The following is a 25522-nucleotide window of genomic DNA, read 5'->3' on the forward strand; positions in this document are numbered from 1 at the left end:
CATAGCCACAAAGAAAGAGTCTATTTTGAAGGGTTACGGGCCATGATGGGAAGGAGGGACTGAGAGCTGGTCTATGTGTTTAAGATGAGAGTGTTCATGTCATTGTTTGCTTTGTAAAAAGCCTTTAGCAGTAGGACCTGGAAGATTGCAAGATATTAAACACGGAGGTTTGTCAAGTATTAAGCTCCACAGTAGCATTTTTTTTTGTGCCGTACGACTTTGACTTTATAAAAAAAAAATAATAAAAAAAAAAAACCCTGCTGTTCAATTGGCTCCACTTGACAGGAAAATACAATTGTTCCTGATGTCAAATTCGAGCGACTCCTACTATAAATGACGGGCTGGGCACTTGTTTGGAGCAGTTCAACTCTGAAGATTTTTTACCTTGCTCTCGGAAGAACACGGTAGGAGGAGATGAGCGCATCAGTGGCTGTGTATAGAAACATATACACAGAGGATCGCTTCAGACAGACGTATGGCACGGAAGCGCAGCCTGGGAGAGAGCGGCTCCGCGACAGACTGGCGCAGAGATGCAGCTGCTCTCAGGTGGAGTGTGTTCACCTGCTCAAGAAGAGACTGCCCGTGTGCAGCTGGCTGCCCAAATACAAGCTCAAAAAATGGCTGTTAGGAGATATCATAGCGGGACTGACTGTTGGAATAGTACACATTCCCCAAGGTAAAAATAAACCTTAATTAATAAGTTGTTTCTAGCTGTAGTAGGCTAACATAATAGCAAGAGAAAGAAAAGGTTAGAGAATAAGAAAAATATTATTTAAATAATAAGCTAAAATCATTTACAACATTACATAACATGATGAATTATTTAACAAACATTTTTGTTGCGGTAGGCTACGGCTTTAATGAGATAAACGTTGTTTTTGTTGAAAAAAAACTATTGCTAGACTGTTAGACTACTTGATATAAACATCAGAAAGTTTATATATAGGCCTATATATATATATATATATATATATATATATATATATATAATATATATATACATATATATAATTTACAAATTTGGTTTAAAGTATTTGGCAAGTTCTTGGAAATGTAGGCTAAATCTCTGTATTCATACCCCCCCCCCCCCCCCCCCAAAAAATAATAATAAAATAAATAAATAAATACATATCCTAAATAAATAAAGTCTTAACCATTGAATAAAAAGTGTTAAAATAATTTATTTGTAACTTGAATGCACCTGAGAACACAATTTAATAACTACTAAAAAGTGTGTATGTGTGTGTGTGTGTGTGTGTGTATTTTTTTTAGATCATTTTGAGTAAAAAATATCGTGACGTTTTCTTATGTTTACTCCATTAGCAATTTCGCACTGAACAAAACTTTACCTGAAAAGGTTAAAATACGTGATAAAAAAACGTTACTTGTCACATGACACTGACAGTAATATGGCGTCCTGCAAGTTGTCAGCTAATAAAAGCTTTGTTACAAGTTTACGGTGAGTTTGATTTGGTGTATAAAAATACATAGCATGATTACCTATAGATTGCTGAAAATTACCTACAGATTCCTGAACAGATTGCTGAAAGGTACAGATTACCTACAGATTGCTGAAAATAATTCAGAAATGTACATGTTCATCATAGAAAATGCATTAGCCTATTTAATTTATTGTACTTTAATTTAATAAATGAATTGAATATGAATCATGTCTTGACCCATATTCAAGAAAACATAAACATTTCTTTTTTTCGTTGTTGTTAGGAATGGCCTTTGCTTTGTTGACATCGGTGGCTCCTGTCTATGGTCTTTACACATCCTTCTTCCCTGTGGTTCTCTATATGCTCTTCGGCACTGGTCACCACGTTTCCACAGGTAAAAGACAGATCATTTACCAGAGTTTGGCTTTGTGAAAAAACAATTTAATCCGCAACCATGTTTAACCAGTCAATGTTTAATCAAGAAAATGAAATGCCATAATCCAAGGGTTTGACTTTTGCAGGTACCTTTGCTGTGTTGAGTCTGATGACTGGCTCGGTGGTGGAGCAACTGGTTCCCATCCCGCTTGCTCTGAATTCCAGTAGCCCAGAGGCTGCAGAGTTTGAGGCCCAGAGAATTGGGGTGGCATCAGCTGTAGCATTTCTTTCAGGCATAATGATGGTAAACAACATCTGCTCAACTTAAACATATAGCACTCTGTTTAAACACAGAATTATGAGATTTATGTTACTTGTTTTTACTGTCCCAGCTATGCATGTGCGGCCTCCAGTTGGGTTTCCTTTCCACTTACCTCTCAGAACCGATTGTTAAGGCATTCACAAGTGCAGCCGCCTTCCATGTGACCGTCTCACAGCTGCAAAGCATGTTGGGATTACGACTACCCCGATATGCTGGTGCCTTCTCTCTTTTTAAGGTCAGAAATGGCATAACACAGACTGTTTTTTCCTTTTCTGGTTACTAGTGTATTCTAGTAACAACGGAAGCAGTATCACTGAATATGACTGAGCACAAATGAATCAGGCATATTGAGTTATCAGCCATCCCAATACCAGTGAATATACAGTGATTTTATTATTTAACCTATCTCACAAAAAAATATGTTTTTATGTATGTCTCCTAGCTCATATATGTGTGTGCAAATATCTTGTGAAGGATTAGAAGGGTAACTAACTAGTAATGACTCAAGTGTTACTACATTCTTCTAAAGGAATTACTAATTATTTGGATCCGTATTCTAAAGTCAAGATCATGGTAACTAACTGGTAATGACTCAAGTGTTACTACATACTTCTAAAGGAATTACTAATTATTTTAAGCTTTTGAGGTTTTTGATGAAGTTTAAAATAGTAATTCCCACAGAAGTATGTAGTAACACTTTAGTCATTGCTAGTTAGTTGCCATGATCAGGTGCGTCATGCAAGCGAACATTCTGGGGGGGCACAATCTGAGACGTTGCAATTGTTTTCTGACGGGTGATACGGATCATGTTAGGAGGGGTCAGGGGGTTTCTCCCCCTGAAAATTTTTAAATTCTGGCTGCTAAACATACCATTTCAATGCAGTTTGGGAGGGACAGAAATACCTTAACGGAGCTAGCAGCAACCCTCCTCTATCTGAGGACTAAGTTAAAGTATTAAGTTTATGTAAAAGACAGGTTGATGAAAGAACTGTAAGCTCAAATTCAAAAGCTTTTGAAGTCTACTTCATTAAAGCATGTTTACACACACACTTACTGTACACTTAGGCCTACTACACATGATTTTAAAAACAGTACCATTACAGTTTTTATGTTATGATTTTAAATTGGTATGTGATCTAAGAACTATCTCACATTAAAGGTACATAAAGGTGCTAAGGTCTGACTTTGTGGTGCTTTGAAATTAAGTTATTTTAATATTAATATGTGATGAAGGACTTTGAAAGAAGTTTGACAGATTTCAGTGCTGAATAAGGTTAACTACCCCGTTTATTTGAAAATGGTTAATCAACCGTGAATAACAGTCTATGGGAGAAACATCAAGTCGATGCCTTGATAACGTTAGGTTGGATTTTGCACTTAGCCTACAACACATTTAACATCCTCGTTTCTATGAAACTGAAAACAATTGAACCAGCGGGAGACTTTGATACAAGACAAAAGAGAACAGATGTTTCAAAACCGATCAGATAACGTTACTATGGCTTATTGGCTTTGTAAGGTTAGACTAGGCTAGCTATCGATAACGTTACACTGACACAACTTAAGTTAATGCTCTGAATTCGCAGCTAATATCAAATCCATAACTTTTTGATCAAGTAAAAATTTCCAGGTCAACCACAAATAATCCCACTACCTTTTAATTTCATCCGATAACTAATTCAATGCAGATTTGTTGCTTTGCCCACTTACCACTTCAAGACCATCTGTAAAACATTGCCAGATCAACGTGCGAGACGAGTGAGTTGCTTGAACATACACAGCAAAGATTCTAGAGCGCCACGCGCTTAATATTGTGTTACTCATTTGTTCCTGTGTAGTTATTGATTAACGAAGGAACCGTATTCTAAAGTGTTACCGTTTTTTCCTTTTCTGGTTACTAGTGTAATAATTCTAGTAACAACTGAAGCAGTATCACTGAATATGACTGAGCACAAATGAATCAGGCATGTCAGAGGTTCCCTTTAAACCCACAGACTCTGGCTTCAGTGATGGAGAATGTGCCCCACACTAATTTGGCTGAGCTGGTGATATCACTGCTCTGCCTGGCTGTTCTGGTGCCAGTTAAAGAGGTCAACTCACGCTTTCGGGAGCGTCTGCGAACTCCCATCCCTATAGAGATCATCACTGTGAGTCTGCACTTCACAACAGGCATTTGAAAAGATTTAAAGTGACTCACAGACATAAATAAGTAAATTAACTTTTGTACAAATATTTACCATTCGTCAGCCAACTAGTCCAGTATAATGAGAGTTTCATCATCAACCATATTTTCTACTGTGGTCTGCATTGTGAAAAATAATCTTCCATTCTGTTGTGGCTCCTGTAGGTAATAATTGCAACAGGAATTACATATGCCTTTTCTCTGGATTCCAAGTATGACATTCAGATAGTTGGACATATTCCAGCAGGGTAATATATTCTCGTATGTAGTACATTATATTCATCAATAGTAATGGTATATACACTACCGTTCAAAGGTTTAGGATCTGTAATATTTTTTAAATGTTTCATGCTCAGCAAGGCTGCATTAATTTGATCAAAATATAGTAATATTGTTAAATATTATTACAATTTAAAATAGCTGTTTTCTATTTTAATATATTTTAAAATGTAATTTATTCCTGTTAGGGTAAAGCTGATTTTTCAGTAGCCATAATTTCAGTCTTCAGAAATTATTCTTACAGTTTATGCTGATTTGGTGCTCAAATAACATTTCTTATTATCAGTGTTAAAAACAGTTTTGAAAACTGTGATGCAATTTTTCTTTTATGAATAGAAAATTCTGAGGAACAGCATCTATTTTAAATAGACATATTTTGTAACAACGTAAAAGACTCTACTGTCAATTTTAATCAATTTAATGCATCCATGTATTTAATTATATTTAACGTGCAATTTACATACAACCTGCAGTTTAACTATAATGTCACAATTTTATATTAGGTGTCTTTAACTACTATGTACCTGCATAAAAATAAAATAAATTGATAGGTACAATGTACTTATTGTGTTGATGTAGTATTGCAAAACACTTGTGCTGCTTTTGAGGTGGGATACAGGTAAGTTTAGGGACATGTTTGGTGGTATGGGTAGGTTTAAGGGTGGGTTAAGGTGTAAGAGAAGGGTCAACAGTACAATTAATTATAGATAATGCTGGTATTTTTTAAATATAAGTACAGTGTTAAAAATTGTATGAACTCAATAAGTGCATTGTATCAAATTATGAATTCAAATGTTAGAACACAGTAGTTAAATAACACTTAATATAAAGTGGGACCAACTATAATTTAAAGCTAAAAGTTCACTATTTTTTCAGCTTCCCTAAGCCACGGCTGCCTGCTTTGGAGACAGTTCCAGAAATTGCTGGTGACACAGTTGCTATCACCCTTGTTGCCTACGCTGTGTCTGTTTCTCTGGCCATGATTTATGCAGATAAACATGGATACTCCATTGATCCAAACCAGGTAAATACTATATTTATAATCAAAGTTATAAAAAGTTTTGATTGGTGGAACTGGAGCATGGTGCAAGTTAAGCCATGGTTATAGGTTTGTAAATACTGGATGGCATAATTAAATAACTGTACACAAAATATTGATTCGACTGAGTTTTAATATTGAATTAGCTCACCAAATGCAAAACTTCAACAAAGAAAAAACGATCTGGGAATAATTTACTGCTGGATGGTGCGATTGACTAATCAGAATCAAGTATTCCACGGAGCCGTGTAATATCAAAAGATAATGTTCTTGTTGTTGTAGGAGCTTCTGGCACATGGGATCTCCAACACTGTGTCATCTTTCTTCACCTGCTTCCCCAATTCAGCTACACTGGCCACCACCAACATACTGGAGAGTGCTGGAGCTCACACACAGGTACTGGTTTGTTTGAGATCACCTCTACTGTTCACTGTTCAGCCACTTTAATCCATGTAAAAATTGTTTGTTTTTTTAAATGCAATGTTATGTTGCGAAGGTCATGTTGAGATAACGAAAATTTTACTGTAGTATTTTCACTTCTGGAAGTTAAGTTAATGATTTTCTTTACAAGTTTTGTCTTGTTTGTCGAACGTAGTAGAGTAGTTAGATACAATAAAACCCTTTTTCTTCAACAGCTCGCTGGATTGTTCACAAGTCTGGTCGTTCTTATTGTACTTCTGCTGATAGGACCTCTATTTTACTTCCTACCCAAGGTAAGAGTCCCTTCCCAGCTAACAGGAAACATTTTCAGAACTTTGGCTAATTTTCTAGCAAGGTTTTCTCAAAGTTTTCAACAAACATTCTTCCAGTTACATTAATAGAATGTTTATTCATATTTATCTGGGCTGCGTTTCCCAAAATCATCGTAAGCCTAAGAAGTTCGTAAAAACGATCGTATGACTCATCTAAATATTACGGTCTGTTTCCCAAAAGCATCGTAACTTAAGTAGCACTGGGAAATCATCGTAGATCTACGAGTGCTCTGGAGTAATCGTAAATCCCCAAGTGCATCGTAAGAAGTTATGAGGTCACCTGCAGGACAACCGGCAGATTACACCTTTAACTTTATTCAAGTGCAATGCGATTATAATATAAAGTTTTGCACTTTTATTACTCGTTTTTTGTTTAAATGAATTTATAAATAAAATAATTAAAAGGGTAGAAAACAAAAACAAAACAAATAATTTAATCTAATAATTTGTATCGTAATTAAATGAATGAACAAAAAAATTAATAAAAGATGTAATATGCTTCAAAGACTGGGGAAATATAGGCATGAACTAAAAAAATCTGCCAACGACTTGCTGACATGCACGAAAACTAGCCATGTAGCCTGTTTCTTGGTTGGCCATCATGTGGTCCCATGCCATCTTTGTCCTTCTCCTCCACCTCTTCATCCTCCTCCCTGTTAAGAAAGGACACGCTCATATGTCCTGACTACAACTACAAACATTCTCAATAGCAGATTAAACTGATAGAACAACTCAGGTTAAGTTACCCCTACTCCTCCATGGATGTCAATACCACCACAAATGCCATCTGAAGCACTTGTGCCAAGTAGTGACAAGGCCCTTTCTTCCTCTAATGTGAGAAGGGGGAATCATTGGTCCCAACACCTGTTTTATTAAATGTTGTCCTCTAACAGTGCCCTTTTCCTTTTAGCAAGGCTGGCAAAGTCCTGACCTCCTTCCCTTAACTTTTAACGCCCCTAGTTGCAGTCATTTGTGTAGCAATATCCTCCCAGATTTTTTGTTTTGGTTTATTTTTATGACTGCCCTTAAACCTGCTGAACATAATATGTTTGTATAGCTCCACCTCCACTAAACTAATAATAATCTCCTCTTCTTGAAAAATGTATTTTCTTAATTTTTTTGGTTCAGCCATTTTGCTGGTGTCTCAACCCGTAGGTTTGTGCTTTTATAGATTAATGGCCTCATAGAAAATGCACATCAGATGAAAACAATTGGGCTAAACATTTCAAAATACAATTGTGTGCTACAATTACGAGCCATTCTACATGGTGACATTTCAGCACTTGACATACGGACAGCGATTCTTAAGTAGCACTTAAAGCACAGCTGCGCACGATGGTGCTAAGTGCCTTTTTGTGAAACGCACATGAAATTAACACGAACGTTCGTAAAGTTGCTCGTAGAAAATGCTCGTAAGTGCTAAGAGCCATCATTATCTGGAATCGCAGCCCTGGTCTTTAATAATGCTCTCAATATTTTAGCACTAAAGAGTACATCATTCATGGAATGTTATTTCTGAAACATTTTAGTTGGATATTTGTCTAACGTTTTTTTTTTTTTTTTACCACTTGTTTCAAAATGTTCAACATTCAAAAATTAACGTTCCCATAATGTTTAAAATGATTGAAAATTCCCTTAATGTCTTTGCTAACCTTGTCACAAACAAGATTTTTTTTAAAACATTTAAAAAATTGGACATTTTGACCGTCCTGAGATAACTTAATTATTTATCTTGATCTTAAACTTGATCATTATCAAAAAGTTCTTAGAACATATGTTGTTTTGTTAGCTATGGTTTACCAATGACACATTTTCAATAAATTTAAGTTGCATAATGTGACAAATTTCAGAATGTATTTATTGGGATATTTCTTTAGAGTAATATTGTTTTATGGTTCATAGACATTACATAGTTACAAAACAAATAGGGTACATTTTGAATTCATGTTCTCTTTAAGGAATTATCAATATAACCAACAACATGCCTCTCCTTTCTCTCCATCCAGGCAGTGCTTGCTTGTATAAACGTAACCAGCCTGAGACAGATGTTTCTGCTGTTTCAGGATCTTCCTGACCTTTGGAGAGTCAGCAAAATCGATTTTGTATGTCTTTACCACTTCTTGTTCCCAGAAAAGTGCTATATATCTTTAATTTGACATTGAGTCCATCTGATCAATTTTAATTCTTGTTATATGTCTGAGCAGATGGTGTGGCTTGTGACCTGGCTGTCAGTAGTTGTGCTAAATGTTGACCTGGGCCTGGCCATTGGGGTGGTCTTCTCCATGATGACAGTTATCTGTCGCACACAGAGGTATTCTTAGAGCATTATATACTCATTTTGTTCAGATTAAACTTTATATATAGGATAAAATGCTGACACTTCCCATTATGGGCATATTGTCACTTTTTGAGATATTTAGTATAAATTAGAGCAGGGTATCCCAACTTCAGGGTCATGACTTCCACTAGGGGTTACTAGTGCTCTCTTAGGCTCTTGATTTTAGAGGAAATGATTATGATTTCAACATGGACTGTAAAAAAAGGTGGATGACAGGTTTCCACTTCCTTCCAATCCACTGTATAAAAATGGAGCCAAAATATCCCAGAAATGGCCGTTTACATAGTGCGCTGATTACGTCATTTTGAGCCCGAGGCTGGCCAGTAGTGCCGCCCATGGAGCCAACCATCCTCCTGCAGATTCAGGGGCCGTTTTTCCCTTTGAGTTTTGGCCTTTCATTTACACGACAACAGCGTTTTGGGGGCCTGAAATTGCAAACTTTTAAAAAAAGTTTTTGCAAGTTTTTGAAAACGATACCATTATCTCTGTGTAAACTACAAAAAAGCGAATTTGTGAAAACTGTGACGTCATGTTTATTTTTTAGTATATCGTTGACATGTAAACCTACCCTCAATCGCAAGCGAAGCTGTCAATTGTTACTTGTTACGTTACACCCCGTTTTATCACATGGTTTATGGTTTACAATGATTAATGAGCTACAGTAAACTGCAGCCAGCCACTTTTCATGACATGTGCAGCACACTTGTGTTGTGTTTTTGAAATACCTATAGGGTATTTACTTTTTATATTTACTATTCCCTACATTGCTCCACAAATATAGTCCACTTGTAGGAGTGAATGAAAACGAGTGAATGTTTGGAAAATGGATGGATGGAATTCAGCTGCGGGCGCCTTCTTTATGGAGCTCACAATATGACAACATTTTTTCATTTGAATTGTGTCAATTTGAATTATTGACAAGTGTAATCTAACAAAATTGAATATTATGTGGATTTTTAAATAGTTCTGAATATGATTTCTTTAAACGAATATTGAACAATTAAAATTTAACGAATTGTAATGTTTTTATGGCTTAATTTTATAGACATGCATTTTCAAACAGCTGTTTTTTGTTTTGTTCTGAATTCTTAAACTGCAAATATCCGGTTTTAAAAATTACAGAATCAAGTTTTCAAGATGAAGAAGAAATTCGGAACTTCAAATTCAGTTTTCTAAAATTCAGATCGTACAGAAAGTAGGTCACAGATCATCCACAGGGAAGAGTAGAGGATCTCAGAAAAGACGAACGGAGCATTTTGGCCAATTACAGAGCTGCACTGCAGTAGTTTTCTGCCACTACCGTGGTGGTGGTTCAAGAGAATCCGTGTATCATTCGTTCAGTCGTTTTTAATATTTTTCTCATCAAACAACCAGGCTAACCAATGGCTCGACACAACCCGTACCGGGGAACAGCCTAGACAGGGCTTTCTTCTGTGTAGATATAAATTCACCAACGCTTTGCATCAGCTGGGTAGACTATGACAGGGTAAATGATGGCAGTCACAGCCTACCATGGTCGCCCAGCAAATAAAATAAATAAATAATAAATTAAGATATAAATCAATATAATTAGTAATAAAAAAATTTTTTTTAAACACTAATACAAAAAGGATAGAATAATGCATTGACTTGGGTATATAATAGGCCTAACGTTCATGAACCGTCATCGAGACTGACTATCAGAGATATAAAAATACATACTCTTCTGAGTTTTATGATGTAGGCCTTGTGTTTTATTTTTATAAAAAATTATTATTATTTTATTATTATTAGCTCTGTAATTGGCCAAAATGCTCCGTTCGACTTTTCTGAGATCCTCTACTCTTCCCTGTGGATGACCTGTGACCAGGGCCGGATTAAGAATTCAGAGGCCCCTGGGCACAATGTCTTGTAGGCCCCCCTAAGGCAGGCCAAATGTATTGTTTGTCCAATTTTACTTTTGCATTGACAGTTTTACTGATTTAAAAGAAACTTTGTTTTTTGAGTAAAGTTCATAAATAATTGTTATTTCCCACAGGATTTTGTAAAACTTTTCAGGGGCAAGAAAATTTTGTACATTTTAAGGTTAAATGCATCAATCTGGTGCACTTTGATAGTTCAAAATGAAGAGCTTTAACCGGCTTCTACCCATGAACTGTGCACATTGAACAAAGAAAAAGCATTGACTTGTACCTGCACATTAAAGAGGGAACAAACATCTTTTTAGTTATGATATAGTCTCAGTCTCAGCCTATAAATGTACTGTATAAAGGAAAATTAATATTTCAAAAGTATATTTTACTTACACTATGGTATAGGAAATTTACAAATACTTTTGTCCTAATTTCTTCACTTGCAAGAAATAAACCTTTGAGCTTTTATTTAGGAGAAAACACCAAATCACCATGCTGATCGCGTGAGCAAAGAGCGCACTTTTCTTTAAAGGGACATTAAGTAAGAACTACTCCCATCTATCGGTGAAATTGTATTTTGCATTCAAACTAATTGTGCTCTCCAGCGCCTCGCGTTTTCAAATGCGTGTTGCATCTACGGTAGCCGTTATGTACCAAAAAGCTATGACAGGATGTCTTCTAATAGCACTTCGTCGAGTTTTCCTTCTGGTGAACAGGTTTGTTATTTCAAACAAACTTCAAATTGACACAACGAACAAACGAATGTTACAGTATTTAGTAATGAGTGTCAAAAACATGAACTAGTGTAATTAGTAGTTATGCCTTGTTTACTTGTTATATTTTTTTGAAGTATGTGCATTGTTAGATATCATCAGATGATACAACAGTAGGGAGAAGAAGTAGAGGTAGAGGAATAGGACGAGGAAGAGGAGGAGAATGAGAGTCAATACAACGACAACAAAGATGCCCGACAGCTACAAGAGCTACATACAGAATTTATGCGTCTGTAGGCTATTATTCAATGTGAGGTCACAGTATAAATGATAAATAACAGAAAATATCAGATAACATAAAAATTGAAGTAGACTTAGCTATGCAAACAATGCAAGAACAATCATATGCTCTATTAAAATATAGTTGTATCGAATTTCTAGCTTACAAAAGTAAACTTACAAATGTTTTTTAGCGCCTTCTCACTTTACTCAATAGTTGCTATTCATCAAAGAGCCTGTTTAACTTTTAACTGTAAATGTTATTCTGTCTATATAATAAAGTAAACAACCAAGCTATTAAAAAAACTTGTAATTAAGACTGTAACATTGACTTACCTGTCGAGGAGAAAGCAGGACTTCAGCGTCTCTTTTGAATTCTTTCTCCTGCATTAGCTCTTTCCACCGGGAAAAAGCAATCCCGACATTTACTCGTGTTTTTTGTATCCTCCGGTCACGTTTCCTTTTACGATCATTTTTGGTCTGTTTTGGCGAAGAGGATTTCTTATCCAGTGGCTCGGCATAGGTATGGTCCGCCATTAAAAATGAAAATGACAAGTGCCTCTCATTGCTCTGCTCCTCCGTTTCTGCTTCTTTCAATTACGTCACGCTGGCTCTGAACGAAAACGCATTGTGGAAACGCGTTGGTGTACTTTTTGACCCTCTCTGCTATTATAGTTTTTCAAGATAGCGGAACTACATGGAAGTCTCCATGGACTTACCCGTCCCATTTAGAAATATAATAAATTCTTCGTTTACGAGGATAAATCAGATAATTGGCAGAGGTATTTGTACACCATTGGGGACATATTTATGAATAAAAATATTGATTTTAGATTATAAATTACCTAAAAAGTTACTTATAGTCCCTTTAAATCACGCAGCACAAACAGAATGCCTATAGGCGACTTAATTACAGTCTTGTGCTGTTTTATAAAGGCACAAAGCCGTATCAAGGTTTCGATTTTAGTTCGTTGGCAAAATATAACGCTAGAGACATTTATGGTATAGGTTATACATTTTACATCTCATATGAAAAGGGAGAAGAGATAGTTCGGCAAAAGGCGGATTCGAACTCGGGTCGAACGCGTCAAAAGCTGCTTTTAAGCCCCACACGCCCTACGACCTACGCCACTGTAGATTTTGGTAAATTTTGGAACAGGGGTCTTGTCATAGGAAGTAGATAGGTAATGCTGCTACTTCCGCCTGTACTCCGAATTCATGGATTTTCGGACTTTTGTGCTGCGTATGGATGTTCACACGAACGAAATCTGAACTAGGTAGAATGTTTTAAAAAAAAATAATCTTTTTTTTATTTTCTCTGGACTCAAGGGTAAATACATGTCTGACCATTGGAACGAACCAAAAAACTAGAAAATCGCATTCATGACGATTTATGGTGATTTTATTTCCGTTAGACCTTTGCCTACATTGACGCTTATGCATTAAAGAGGAGGGGCTGTTCAATGATGGCGGCTCTATTGACTCATTCATTCTAATGAACTGCCGTAGCCAAGGCGACATCTAGTGTGTATATTTCTAAGGGGCCCCTGGGCCCGTGCCCATAATGCCCATTGGGTAATCCGGGCCTGCCTGTGACCTACTTTCTGTACGATCTGAATTTTCCACGTTTTGAATTTTAGAAAAGTTCAGAATTTCTTCTTCATCTTGAAAACTTGAATCTGTATACAAAACTAGATATTTGCAGTCTAAGAATTCAGAACAAAAAAACAGCTGTTTGAAAATACATGTCTATAAAATTCAGCCATAAAACATTTCAATTCAATAAATTTCAAAAGTTCAATATTCGTTTAAAGAAATCAAATTCAGAAATTTATAAAATCCCCCATATCATTCAAATTTGTTAGATTACACATGTCAATAATTAAAATTTACACAATTAAAATTAAAATAATTTTGTCATATAATAAGCTCCATACTTCTTCTGACAAGAAGTTCATTCTCACAGAAGTTCAAAGACGCGGGAATTCATTTGCCATGTGTGCGACTCTCACGGTGCATTATGGGTTTTCTCTAGTTGAGCGTACATCAGTTGTAGTGCATTGTATAGGATTGAAGGAGTGCATTCGAGTACATCCACTATGGTTTCGGACACCACTACAAATGGCTGTCCTCTCAAATAGTGCCCTATTTAAGGGTATAGGTGGCGATTTTTTTTTTTTTTTGCCACTAAAACCTAATCCGTGCAAAAAACATAAAAAACATAAAAACTTTTTTTAGTGAAAAAAAAGATAAAAGGTTTTAAATGATTATATAATAAAACCAGACCAAACCATTCTATACGTGTCAGAAAATTTGTAGCATTTAAAAAAAACTAATTCTGATGCAAACACCATGCAACATATTGGAAGTGTGCAATGATTTTAGTTTGGCAAGCAATAAAATCACTTCTGAATATACTTGCTGTAGGAAAATAATGCACAGGATTCCCATTAAAGATGAACTGGCATGTAATTTTATACATTAAGGATAACCAAATTGTTTGTGGATGCAGGGTACTTCTGTGTAAATCAGATTTAATTACAAGTATGCTTAGATTTCAGAAGTGTTGTGAAACATATAGTATTTTAAAGTGATCCTCTGGGAGAAAGCTTGGAACCACTGAATTAGCGTATCATTCTGACCGTATAAAGATAACGATATTAGCAATCCAACTAGAGCAGCCCCAGTGAAACAAGATATTGAGTACATAATATAATTGAGATTGAAACGACCTAATTAGATTTGTGTATTTATCTGCTTTAATAATCATGTTTACTACATCCTTTAATTATGCTTTCCAAAGCTCAGGGGCTGTATAAAAACAGCAAACCAGTATCCCTTACAGACCCCTGTGTTCCAAAACAACCTTCCAAATTCACATTTAAGGAAAGGGGAGATAAAGTTGAGACAAAAAGATGTCCCTGAACTCACAGTAAACTTTCTGTTTTCAGGGCCAGCTGCTCTGTGTTGGGAAGAGCCGCCAACACGGAGATCTACAGATCCATCAACAACCATAATAAAGTGAGTCAACAGAGCCAGTCATATTAAGTTTCTTTTCTTATTACCACACATAATGTAATTTACTATGATTAGAATTGGGCCTTTTTTTGGAAATGCAATCGCTTGACCTTTGCTCGGCTGCATTTGTCTCAATCACATCTCTGTTGTGTAACTGATGATGTGGTTTTACCCCCTCCATCCCTCTGAATTGTAGTGCTATGAAGTTCCTGGTGTGAAGATCCTGACTTACAATGGGCCTATTTACTATGGCAACCGTAGCTTTTTCAAGGCCGATATGGCTCAGCTTCTAGGCCTCACGCCTGAGAGGATACGCAGCCGAGAGAAAGCCCTGAAGGCCAAAGAGAAGAGAGAGAGAGAGGCCATTAGCTCTGTAGTAAGACGATCAATCTATCAATTTAGATGTATAGTTTTTCTGGTTTTGTTTTTTGTATTATTTGTTCGCTTAAGCCTGAAAATGTCCACTAGCATTTTATTTAAAATAATTTATTACATTAAAAAATAGTTCTGAATGTTCATTAGCCATGTTCAGAGCAAATGCACATTCTGTTAATTGTTAATGTGCCAAGTCACCATGTGTCATATTATGTTAGTTATGTAATTAGAATAATGAACTATATTAATTGCTGGAAGAACGCGACAGAGCTCGTAATAAAATGAGGATAAACATTGGGTTGAATTTGAAATGTCATGTGTATTTGAGTTGTCATATGTATCCGCACAGTCACGCAGAGCCGAAACACATCCAAAACAATGTTCTTCCACAAAAAACATGCAGTTTTATGCTAGAGGGGCCAAAAGTTACATAGTGTACCTTTTATATAATATTAAATATTATTAATGAATATTGGTGTCTCATACTGTTGCTGCGGTTTTATATTACCTGCATTTAACTTCTTTTAAAATCACTGTAATGCAAAAAAACTATAAAGCATTTATGACCTAAGACAGTAATCAGTAATGTATTATTATTTTGATGTGATATTTTGGAGATTTTCTTCTAACAACAACAAAATAACAGATTATGAAAAGAAAACATTTGATTGGATAACTTTTTTTTCTTCTTTTTTTCAAGGAACAAGGAGTTGCAGACAGTTCATTTTCTTCAAAGAATGACTTGTTCAGATCAGGTCCGTTCCCATTTTATATTTGGCAGCATCAAAAATCACATTAGAGAGTCTTTTATTTCAGACGAATCACACTTGTGGGTTTTTCTCAATTGTTTAACGCAGAGATGGCTGAGGGAGAAGTCCAGGCCGTGTTGATAGACTGCAGCAGTGTCATTTTTGTGGATGTTGCGGGAGCTCGGTTATTCATACAGGTGAGCTGGGCCGTATAGGTTTGTTTTGACACCAGTCGCATCCTCATTAATCGTGTCATATGCTCACGGTACTTATATCCTGTCACAGATGTGCATGGAGTGCCAGAAGATTGGGATAACGATATACCTGGCTAACTGCAATGGTGAGTTTCCAGGTATATACTTGGACAAACCTTACAAACTACTTCCTGAGTGTAATATTCTCTCCCTTCTGTAGAGAGTGTACTGAAGATTCTCACATCCAGTGGGCTCATGAAATACATGAATCCTCAGCATATCTTTGTTACAATCCATGATGCTGTGGTTTACATACAACAGCAAACAGTAAGATGCAAAGGCTTCTTCGTTTACGTAATTTCTTCAACAACAAAACAGCATATTTTGAGTGCTAAACTGGTGTGGCACAACTGCATTTCATTTAACATTGCATAATTTTGCTTGACAGGAGAAACCTCCTGAGAACAACACAACGGTATGGGTATGATTTATCTGACACTACCAAAGTATTGCAACATTTATGCGAACTGAGACTCAGAACTGGACCTGAAGAACAGTGGGTTACTACAAGTTTGTCGAGGAATGAGTCATTCAAGCATTTATTTGGACTCAACATGCTGTGATTTAGTCAGGGAACTCTATGGTGTCTAAGAGTACGTACCTGCAGTGGCTGTTTTGTTCATTACTTGCTAAAAGCCTGTCATACTAAGACAATTGTGAAAATTTGTTGTGATAAACATTTTAATTCTAATGAACTACTGGTAATGTTCGTTTAGAACAACACAAAGATGTGGTCTTTCTTTTCCATCTTGCACAGTTAAGAAAACTGGCCAACCAATAAGATTCATGTTTTTGGTCACATGGTCAGAGCAGATGCTGTTACATAAAACTAAGACTTGGTGGTGCTCTAGAAAAGATTACTTTGAACAGCGAAGGAACAATTTGGTACAGGCTCTCTTGCCTCTTTGTATTCTTATTTTACATGTTGCTTGATGTCTGAATCTGAACGGATGATTGAAGACATGTATCATCACGACATGAACAGACAGTTAAGCAGTAGTTTGTTTATGGAGTGTTGCTGGGGTATTTCCACTTTATATATATATATATATATATATATATATATATATATATGTGTGTGTGTGTGTAACAATACCTACTGTCAGAAAGTGAAATTACATTGGGGTTGCTGTCTGTCAATGGGAGGAATCCATGCCCTAATTTGGAGTTCCCACCCCCATTTGAGGTTTTTATGCATTGGTTTAAACAGATCCCAAAATCGGGGTGTAAATCGGCCTTAACATGCACAAACATGATTAAGAGCAGTGCTAACAATATTGCTATTTCTGCAAACTCCATGTGTAGGCAAAAAGAGAGATAAATTATGGTTATTTTATCAATTATGTATGTCTAAATATTTTCAATTGATCAGAAGTGGCTGAATTAGTATTTTATTAATTATGAAGGCATACTTTCAGATCTTACATTGTTGCCATCTTTTACTTTTAGAGAATGCATAGTCCTAAATGCTTTGATAAAACCAATGCTTTAAAATGTAAGGGATATTGTGACAGTATTTTATATATACAGGTATATGCAATATTCACATTCTTGTCAAACTAACTTGTAATCATTACATTGTCATGTTCAAAGATATTAACAAGAGATCAAACCAAGAAATATTTTTTATATTTTGCATAAAAGTGTTCTCCTTCACTGGACAATTTGTGTTTCTTTTCAATATCATTTTAAAGGGTGAACTTAATATAAATTATATATTTTTTTATAAATATATAAAAAATAAGATTAAAGTTAATTTTATATATCCTGCTCTACTCAGACAGAATTCCCTCTTTAAACAGGTTTGGATCAAAGTTTGGCCATAGTACTGTATACACTCTTTACATTTAATAATGACTGTTGTAAAAGTTATCAATTTAAAGTTAAATATTGCCAGGGAACTACTACTGCTTACCTCATTATAACATGTTACCTTGACCCTTAAAAAAATACAGTTCAAACACAGACTCTTAAACTCTCAAATAATTTTTCTGTTTATTGTTTGATGTCTGCATTTTTCCTGGCGTATTTCAAGACGACTCTCAGGAGATCCCCAGTTTTCTCTTTAAAGCTCAAGAAATACTACACTAATTGGCTGGATGGAAAGCAGCTCACATTACTGGTGCACAAGACTGCCCAGTTGCCACTGTTGGCATCTCTCAGCCACACTAGTGGTTGGTGTAATACAAACGACTTAAAATAATTATTATATTTAATGATAATGTGATTCAATGGCTTTTCTTTGATTTATGAAGAATTTCAAAGAGAGACAAAACCAAGGCTTTAAAAATGTGAGGGATATTGTGACAGTAGATTTTAATGCTCATGATATGTATATAAGGAAATTATTAGGTATATAAGGAAAATTTCAATTACATGCTATAATTGAAAAATATTTTGAGTGTTTTATTCAGTATATATATATATATACTGAATAAAACACTCAAAATATTTTTCAATTATAGCATGTGGTTCTACAGAAAGAAAAAAAAACAGGAAAAAAAAAACGGAGACTTGGGAAAGTTGTCACAAAAGGGATTTTTTCCTGGCCCATATTGGTGGAAATGTTCAGCTTTTCTGTACTTTAAAAAAAAAATGTATTATTAAAAATAAAAAACCTACATGAGAAATACCAATAAGGGGTAGATAACAAACTCAAAATTTGCAAGCTCAATCATTTCCATTTCCTTTTAAGTTAATGGAAGTCCTGATGAGTTGCCGCCATCTTATGGCTTGAAAAGGAAATGACCACACTTTAGTAACAGCAACTTCGAAATACATCAGAAAAAAACTAAACAAATATTTATTTATTTATTTATTTTGGGGCAAAAATTATTTCCAAAATACAGCTAATTGGGGAAGATGTCCCCCTTCAGAACAATGGGTCTCATTCACGAAGATGCATCGCAAAAACGTTTTCACGAACAAATCATGATTCACCAAAAACTTTGAGAAGAACCTGGCTGCAGCCTGCAGATGCTTCTCATTGGTTAGTGGCAAAGTGATGACGTCGATCGAGGTGGGGCCGCACCTGGCGCGGGGCTGCACGTCTCTACCCATAGACATAATAAATACATGTATTTACTGGGTGCTTCTCAATATCCCTCCTCGTCTCCTCGTTCCTCTGTCCTCCATCCTATGACCCGGAAACCGATCGAGCTCAGCCATCTTGAAGGACATCTCAGTTCTCTAATTGCACCGCGAGGAGTCGAGGATCGAGGAGAGAGGAGGCTTCCAGAGGAATCATGAGCGAGGATACACAGGTGCATCCTATGCGGAAGAGTTTTATCGACTAAACGTGACGCGCGTATACATTCTCCTCCCCCTTCACATCGATCACAATGTTTTAATGTATACTTTACCTTTTGTGGTGTTCATAGTTAACCACAAGGTGGCAGTGTAATGCTTAAGTGTTGAAGTGCTACTGAGAAAGAATAAGAAGGGTGTGTGAGGGGTTCAGTAAGACTGGTTGGACATGTGTTGAATAAAAAGACTCGAAGGAATTACTCTGATCTTGTGCTTCATACTATAGAACACTACAAATTGGCGACGATGGTTTCTGTGCCTACGCCTGCATCTTTTCTGCCATGCAGTGGAGAGCCTGCGATTCCTTTTGTTACCTGGCGGAAAATGTTTGAAAATTACTTGCTTGCTATTAATGCTACAGGATACTCATGGCCTGATGCCAGGAAACGTGCTATTCTACTACAGGCTGTTTTACACGTTGCCTAATACTGGAACTACATTTGCAGAGGCAATGACAGTATTGGAGGATCATTTTGTTCCGAAGGTGAATGTTGTGGTTGCTCGACATCGCTTTCGCCAGCGTTCTCAACGTGCTGACGAGACCATTTCACAGTTCCTGTCTGCTTTGCGGGAATTATCTTCATCATGTGCTTATGGTGAACTGGAGAGTGAAATGTTGCGCGATCAGCTGGTTGAACGATCGTATGCCCCAGCAGTGCGAGACAGACTCCTGCTGGAACCAACACTGACCCTGGACAGCTATTGTTATTGCGTGCCAGGTGGAACAAGCGCTCTCGAATTCTGACATGCTCATGGCACAAAGTTCATTTCAGGCCGTGGCTTCTAAATCCTTTCATCGGAAGAAGCGTGCTGAACACTCTAACAGAGCAAAACCTGTGGCTGATACTACACGGCGGTTGAGTCGCGCGTGTTACCGTTGCGGAGCTACAAATCATCTGGCTAATGCTGCCGATTGCCCAGCAGCTCGAGCCAAATGCCTTACTTGTGGTAAGACCGGACATTTTTCTAAAGTTTGCCGATCTTCTAAGGAGGTTCGGGAAGTGGTCCCTGAAGTGGTCGTTCTTTTGACCGAAACCGTGAATACTTCTACAGACAAACTTTTATGCAATGTTCATGTTATGACGCCAAATGGTGCTTCCGTTGAGACTGAATTAGTCGTGGACACGGGCTCTTCGGTTTCAATCCTGCCTGCGGTCGTGTACAAACGACACTTCGGATTTTTCTCTTACCGCTCCTAAAGTAAAACTGGTCACGTACTTGAAAGAAGATATTCCTGTGCTAGGATGCTTTCATGCGGACGTCTCACTGAATAAAAAGGTAACTACTGCTTGTTTTTACGTTGTGAAAGGTGGCTCTGCTTTGATGGGCATGGACTTAATTCGAGCTTTGAACTGTTCTTTTCATTTTGGTACTGTTACTGCGCCTGACGAACTACATGCAGTTGTTGGAGAAACTATTCCTGCTCCAGTTACTTCTGTGGGGAGCGTGAAAGGGTTTGTTCATAAGCCTACAGTTAAACCTGACGCTACTCCAGTTCGACAGAAGCTTCGTCGACTTCCATTCTCTGTGCGACAAGCTGTTTCTGCAGAACTGGACTCGTTGTTGCAAAATGGCATTATTGAGAAAATCGATTCTTCCCCGTGGATTTCACCTATTGTTGTCACCACGAAGAAAGGAGGTAAAATACGTCTCTGTGTTGATCTGCGAGAGCCAAACAAGGCCCTGATTGTTGACAGCCATCCTCTGCCGCATATAGATGAACTTTTGAGTGAACTAAGCGGCTCATCAGTGTTCACTACAATTGATTTAGCGGCTGCTTACCATCAGCTTACCTTACACGAGGACTGCCGGGACATCACAGCTTTTATTACGCATGATGGTCTCTTTAGGTACTGCCGGGTTCCGTACGGCCTTGCTTCCGCACCATCGGCATTTCAAAAAATGATGGAAACGGTCCTGAAAGGCATACATGGGGTAAGGAACTACCTGGATGATATCATAGTGTATGGTCTCACCCAGGAAAGTCACGATACGACGCTGCGCTCAGTCATGCAGCGCTTGTCAGACGCAGGACTACAACTGAACCGGGAAAAGTGTACGTTCAGCCAGTCGTCCTTAAAGTTCCTTGGACACGTTGTTTCCAAACATGGAATTTTCCCAGATGAGGAACACAAGTCTGCGATCATTGAGGCTCCTGCGCCGCACGATGTTGCTTCCTTGCGCTCATTTCTGGGACTGATTTCATGGTACAGCAAGTTTTTGCCGAACTTTGCTTCTGTTGCTGAGCCGTTGCGTGCGCTACTTAGTGATACATCAGATATTAAGCTTGCCTGGAGTGTGTCTGCTGAACGTAGCTTCAAAGAGCTGAAAGACCTGCTTTCTGTAAGTCAAGTGCTTGCTTTGTTTGACCCGTCCCTTCCCACTATAGTGTCGACTGACGCTTCTGACTATGGCCTGGGTGGGGTTTTGACACAAATACACCCAGACCGTGTTGAAAGGACTGTAGCGTTTGCTTCTAGAACCCTTACTGCAGCCGAAAGGAAATACTCTACGGTCGAGAAGGAGGCGTTGGCTTGTGTCTGGGCCGTAGAAAAGTGGCGGCCGTATCTGTGGGGTTGACACTTTACGCTCAGAACTGAGCATTCTGCGCTCACTACACTGTTGGCAACCAAAGGAATTGGCCGGGCCGGTATGCGGGTCGCCCGGTGGTCGGCATGTTTGCTTTGCTACAGATATGATGTCATCTACCGACCTGGACATCTTAATTGTGCTGCAGATTGTCTGTCCAGGCTGCCACTACCGACAGGAAATGATAGTGCTGTGGAACCAAAAATGGTTGCTTTCGTTACTGGGCTGTCTACATTGTCTGCTGAGGATTTCATAGCTGCTTCGGAAGCCTGTCCAGAGTTAACCCTGCCGCGCTTGCGATTCGGGCAAGCCTGGCCGAAAAAATCCTGTGACCTGGATCCTGTTCTGGTGCCCTTCTTTCGTATTCGTGATGAACTGTGTGTGGATGGTGTGCTAGTGAGGAGAGGCGAACATCGTGTTCTTGTTCCTTCTACATTGCGCTGTAAAATGATAAGCCTGGCACATGAGTCACACTAAGGAATTGTTCAAACGAAACAGCGGCTGCGTGAATTATTCTGGTGGCCTCAGATGGATGCTCACGTGCAGTCAGCTGTTTCTTCCTGCTTAACATGCCAACTGAATGACAAATCGGCTAAAACAGCTCCGGCTCCTCTTCAGCCTGTCAGTCTGCCGTCTGGGCCATGGCAGAAACTAGCGATCGATATCGTTGGACCATTTGAGAGAGGACCTTCTGGCTGTCGTTTTGCCATTTGTCTGTTGGACTATCATAGTAAGTGGCCTGAGGTAGCGTTTTCTCCAAATGTCACTGCTGAGGTGGTCACATCATTCCTCCAATCAGTGTTCAGTAGAGAGGGAAATCCCCAGTGTGTTGTGACTGACAACGGGCCTCAATTCACCTCCAGTGTGGTTGCAGCTTTCTTAGAGGAGAGAGGAATAAGTCACATGCGTAGCGTGTATTATCCACAAGGCAATGGAGCTGTGGAGCGGTGGAATAGAGTCCTGAAAGAATGCATCCTTTCTGCGGAACAGATGGGGAAACCATGGAAACATGCAGTGACTGAGTTCTTGCAAAGCTACAGAGCTACTCCACACAGTACTACAGCCGTTTCACCTTCTGAGCTTCTTCATCATCGCAAAATGCGTACAAAGCTGAATGTTTTTCCTGTTGGCCCCAAAAGTGACAAATGTGCTCAAGTGAAAGAGACTGTGAGTAACAAACAGCTCAAGAGTAAAAAGTACACTGACAAAAGACGTGGTGCCAAGTACCACACTTTCAAACCAGGAGACCAGGTGAGAGTGAAACAACCTGGGCATGTGAGAAAGGGTGGTTCTCAGTTCTCACCACCCCTGAGCATTGAGCAGCAAATCGGAAAGAGTACCTTTGTGTTGAGTGACAAAAAGAAATGGAATGTTTCTAAATTAACTCGCTTTACAGGTCCTGTTACCACTCAGAATGAGAGCTTGCAACCACCAGGGACATTTAATCTTACGAAGAGTAGTAGAGTGCGTAGAATGCCAGCGTGGTTGAAGGAATATGACTTACAGTGAAGTGAAACTGACATGTATAAAAAAAACATTAAAAAAAACATGCATCCTGTTGTGGATATGTTGTGAACAGTTATAGCCTAGTTACGTAAATAACTGTGCATTAGAATTAGTAAAACAATGTCAATTACATTGGTAAAGTTGTTGTAAAGTTAATAACAGTACACAGTAATGTAATGTGATTTTGTTAATTTAAACAAACAAAAGGTTTGGTTCTGAAACTAATCTGTCACATGAAGAATCTTTCAAGTAAGAGGGGAATGTGGTGTTTATAGTTAACCACAAGGTGGCAGTGTAATGCTTAAGTGTTGAAGTGCTACTGAGAAAGAATAAGAAGGGTGTGTGAGGGTTTTTTTTTATTTTTTATTTTTTATTGCAATATTAACCAACAGAACAAGTCGATACATATAAGAAATAAAAACAATCTTTCAAAACAAAACAGAAATTATGGTTCAGAATACATTAGGAGAGGAAATGTGAGAGAAATTTAAAGGAGAGAAAAAAAAAATTAAGAGAAGAGGGCACAAAAAGAAAAGAAAAAAGCATTATTGGAGAATATTAAACATGGCACAAATTCTGGATGTTTTCATTGCTTTCTTGTTAACAGAAGTTGAAATTGTATTTAAATACATCTTCAAATCTTCTTTGAAAAAGCTGAAGTGGGGTTTACTTTTCATATATTTACATTTATGTATATGAAACTTTCCAATATATAAAAGAAGGTTTATACAAAAACGTGCATTAATTAGATTATTGTCTTTGATATAAAACCCAAAAAGAATGTGTCTATATGAGAAAGAAAAGTTACAAAAAACCTTTTGGACAATCAGAGCATCAATATTATTCCAGAAAGACCGAGTAAAAAGACATTCCCAAAACAAATGATCAACAGTTTCAGAGGAGGCTTCACAGAAAGAGCAGGAAGTATCAATATCACTTCTAAATTTCTTTAAAAAGTGTTTAACTGGATAAAATCTTTGAATAATTTTATAGGATATTTCTTTAACTTTATTTGTTAGAAAGAATTTCTGAGGAAGTGACCAAACATATGACCATTTAATATCATCAAAAAGGTTATTCCAATAAGAAATGGAGGAAGGAATTGAAGTAACAGGGTCCAAAAATAATGACCTTATTTTATAATTGGATTTATGCATTGAAAAACAAATAGAACCAACCACAGTAGATTCAGGACTAGGGGGATAAACAGAGGTCACTGTAGAACTACTATTGTTCCTAAACAGCATACAGATTCCCAAAGAGATGGCCTTGAAAACTATATTAAATTCTTTACTAGATACTGGGAATTGGTATCCTGAAACAAAATCTGAATAATTAAATAAATTACCTTCATTATCAAATAGCTGGTTTACTAACATCACTCCATTATTGAACCAGTTTTCAAGAAATAAAAATTTCCTCTTATGTAGAATATTACAGTTGTTCCAAATTAAAAAATTGTGTGGCGAGAAATTATGCTTGTAAATAAGTCTCCAAGCCATAAGCATCTGCTGATGATAATTGGAAAGTTTGACAGGAAGTTTACTAACTGAATAATTGCACATTAAAAGAAAATGTATACCTAATTGAGAAAAGATATATCTTGGAATTATACTCCAAATAGAAGATTGATTGTGAAGGAAACGTTTAAGCCAATTAATTTTTAAGGTATTGTTAAGAGAATCAAAATCAATGAAATTTAAGCCACCTTTATTATAAGAATTCAAAATAACTGATTTTCTAATATAATGAGTTTTATTTTTCCAAAGAAATTTGAGCAACATTACATCAATCAACTTGCAAGTAGATTTATCCACAAATAAAGACTGAGCAGCATAGGATAAGCGGGAAATCCCTTCTGCTTTAGTAAGCAGAGTTCTGCCTTTCAAAGATTGATCTCTTAACAACCAAAAGTTAATTTTTTTTTGTGTTTTCTCCACAACTGAACTAAAATTAATCTTACATCTTAGTTTAGTATCTTTTATTATTTTTATTCCTAAATAGGTGACACTTTCTTTGATGGGAATGTTTGAGATAGAGGTTGCAGCACATTTTTTAATCGGTAGTAGTTCGCATTTATTAACATTAAGCAAAAGGCCAGATGCATTAGAG

At 37.2% G+C, this 25522-nt stretch overlaps 1 protein-coding gene across 1 annotated transcript; it reads left to right on the forward strand.

Moving 5' to 3' along the window:
* Positions 1–283: 283 nt before the first annotated feature.
* On the forward strand, positions 284–16704 carry slc26a10 (solute carrier family 26 member 10). Its single transcript, XM_077219097.1, has 18 exons — positions 284–676; positions 1726–1836; positions 1964–2121; positions 2210–2374; positions 4134–4286; positions 4487–4569; positions 5477–5624; positions 5922–6035; positions 6275–6352; positions 8398–8493; positions 8596–8702; positions 14565–14634; positions 14828–15007; positions 15707–15761; positions 15864–15952; positions 16041–16095; positions 16170–16276; positions 16398–16704. The coding sequence occupies exons 1-18, from the start codon at positions 415–417 to the stop codon at positions 16434–16436; spliced, it is 2070 nt and encodes a 689-aa protein (XP_077075212.1). The 5' UTR covers positions 284–414; the 3' UTR covers positions 16437–16704.
* Positions 16705–25522: the final 8818 nt, after the last annotated feature.

The sequence above is a fragment of the Siphateles boraxobius genome, unplaced genomic scaffold, assembly GCF_051911475.1.
Source record: "Siphateles boraxobius isolate OS27281-9 unplaced genomic scaffold, OSU_SipBor_1 77, whole genome shotgun sequence".
Taxonomy (NCBI): Eukaryota; Metazoa; Chordata; class Actinopteri; order Cypriniformes; family Leuciscidae; genus Siphateles; species Siphateles boraxobius.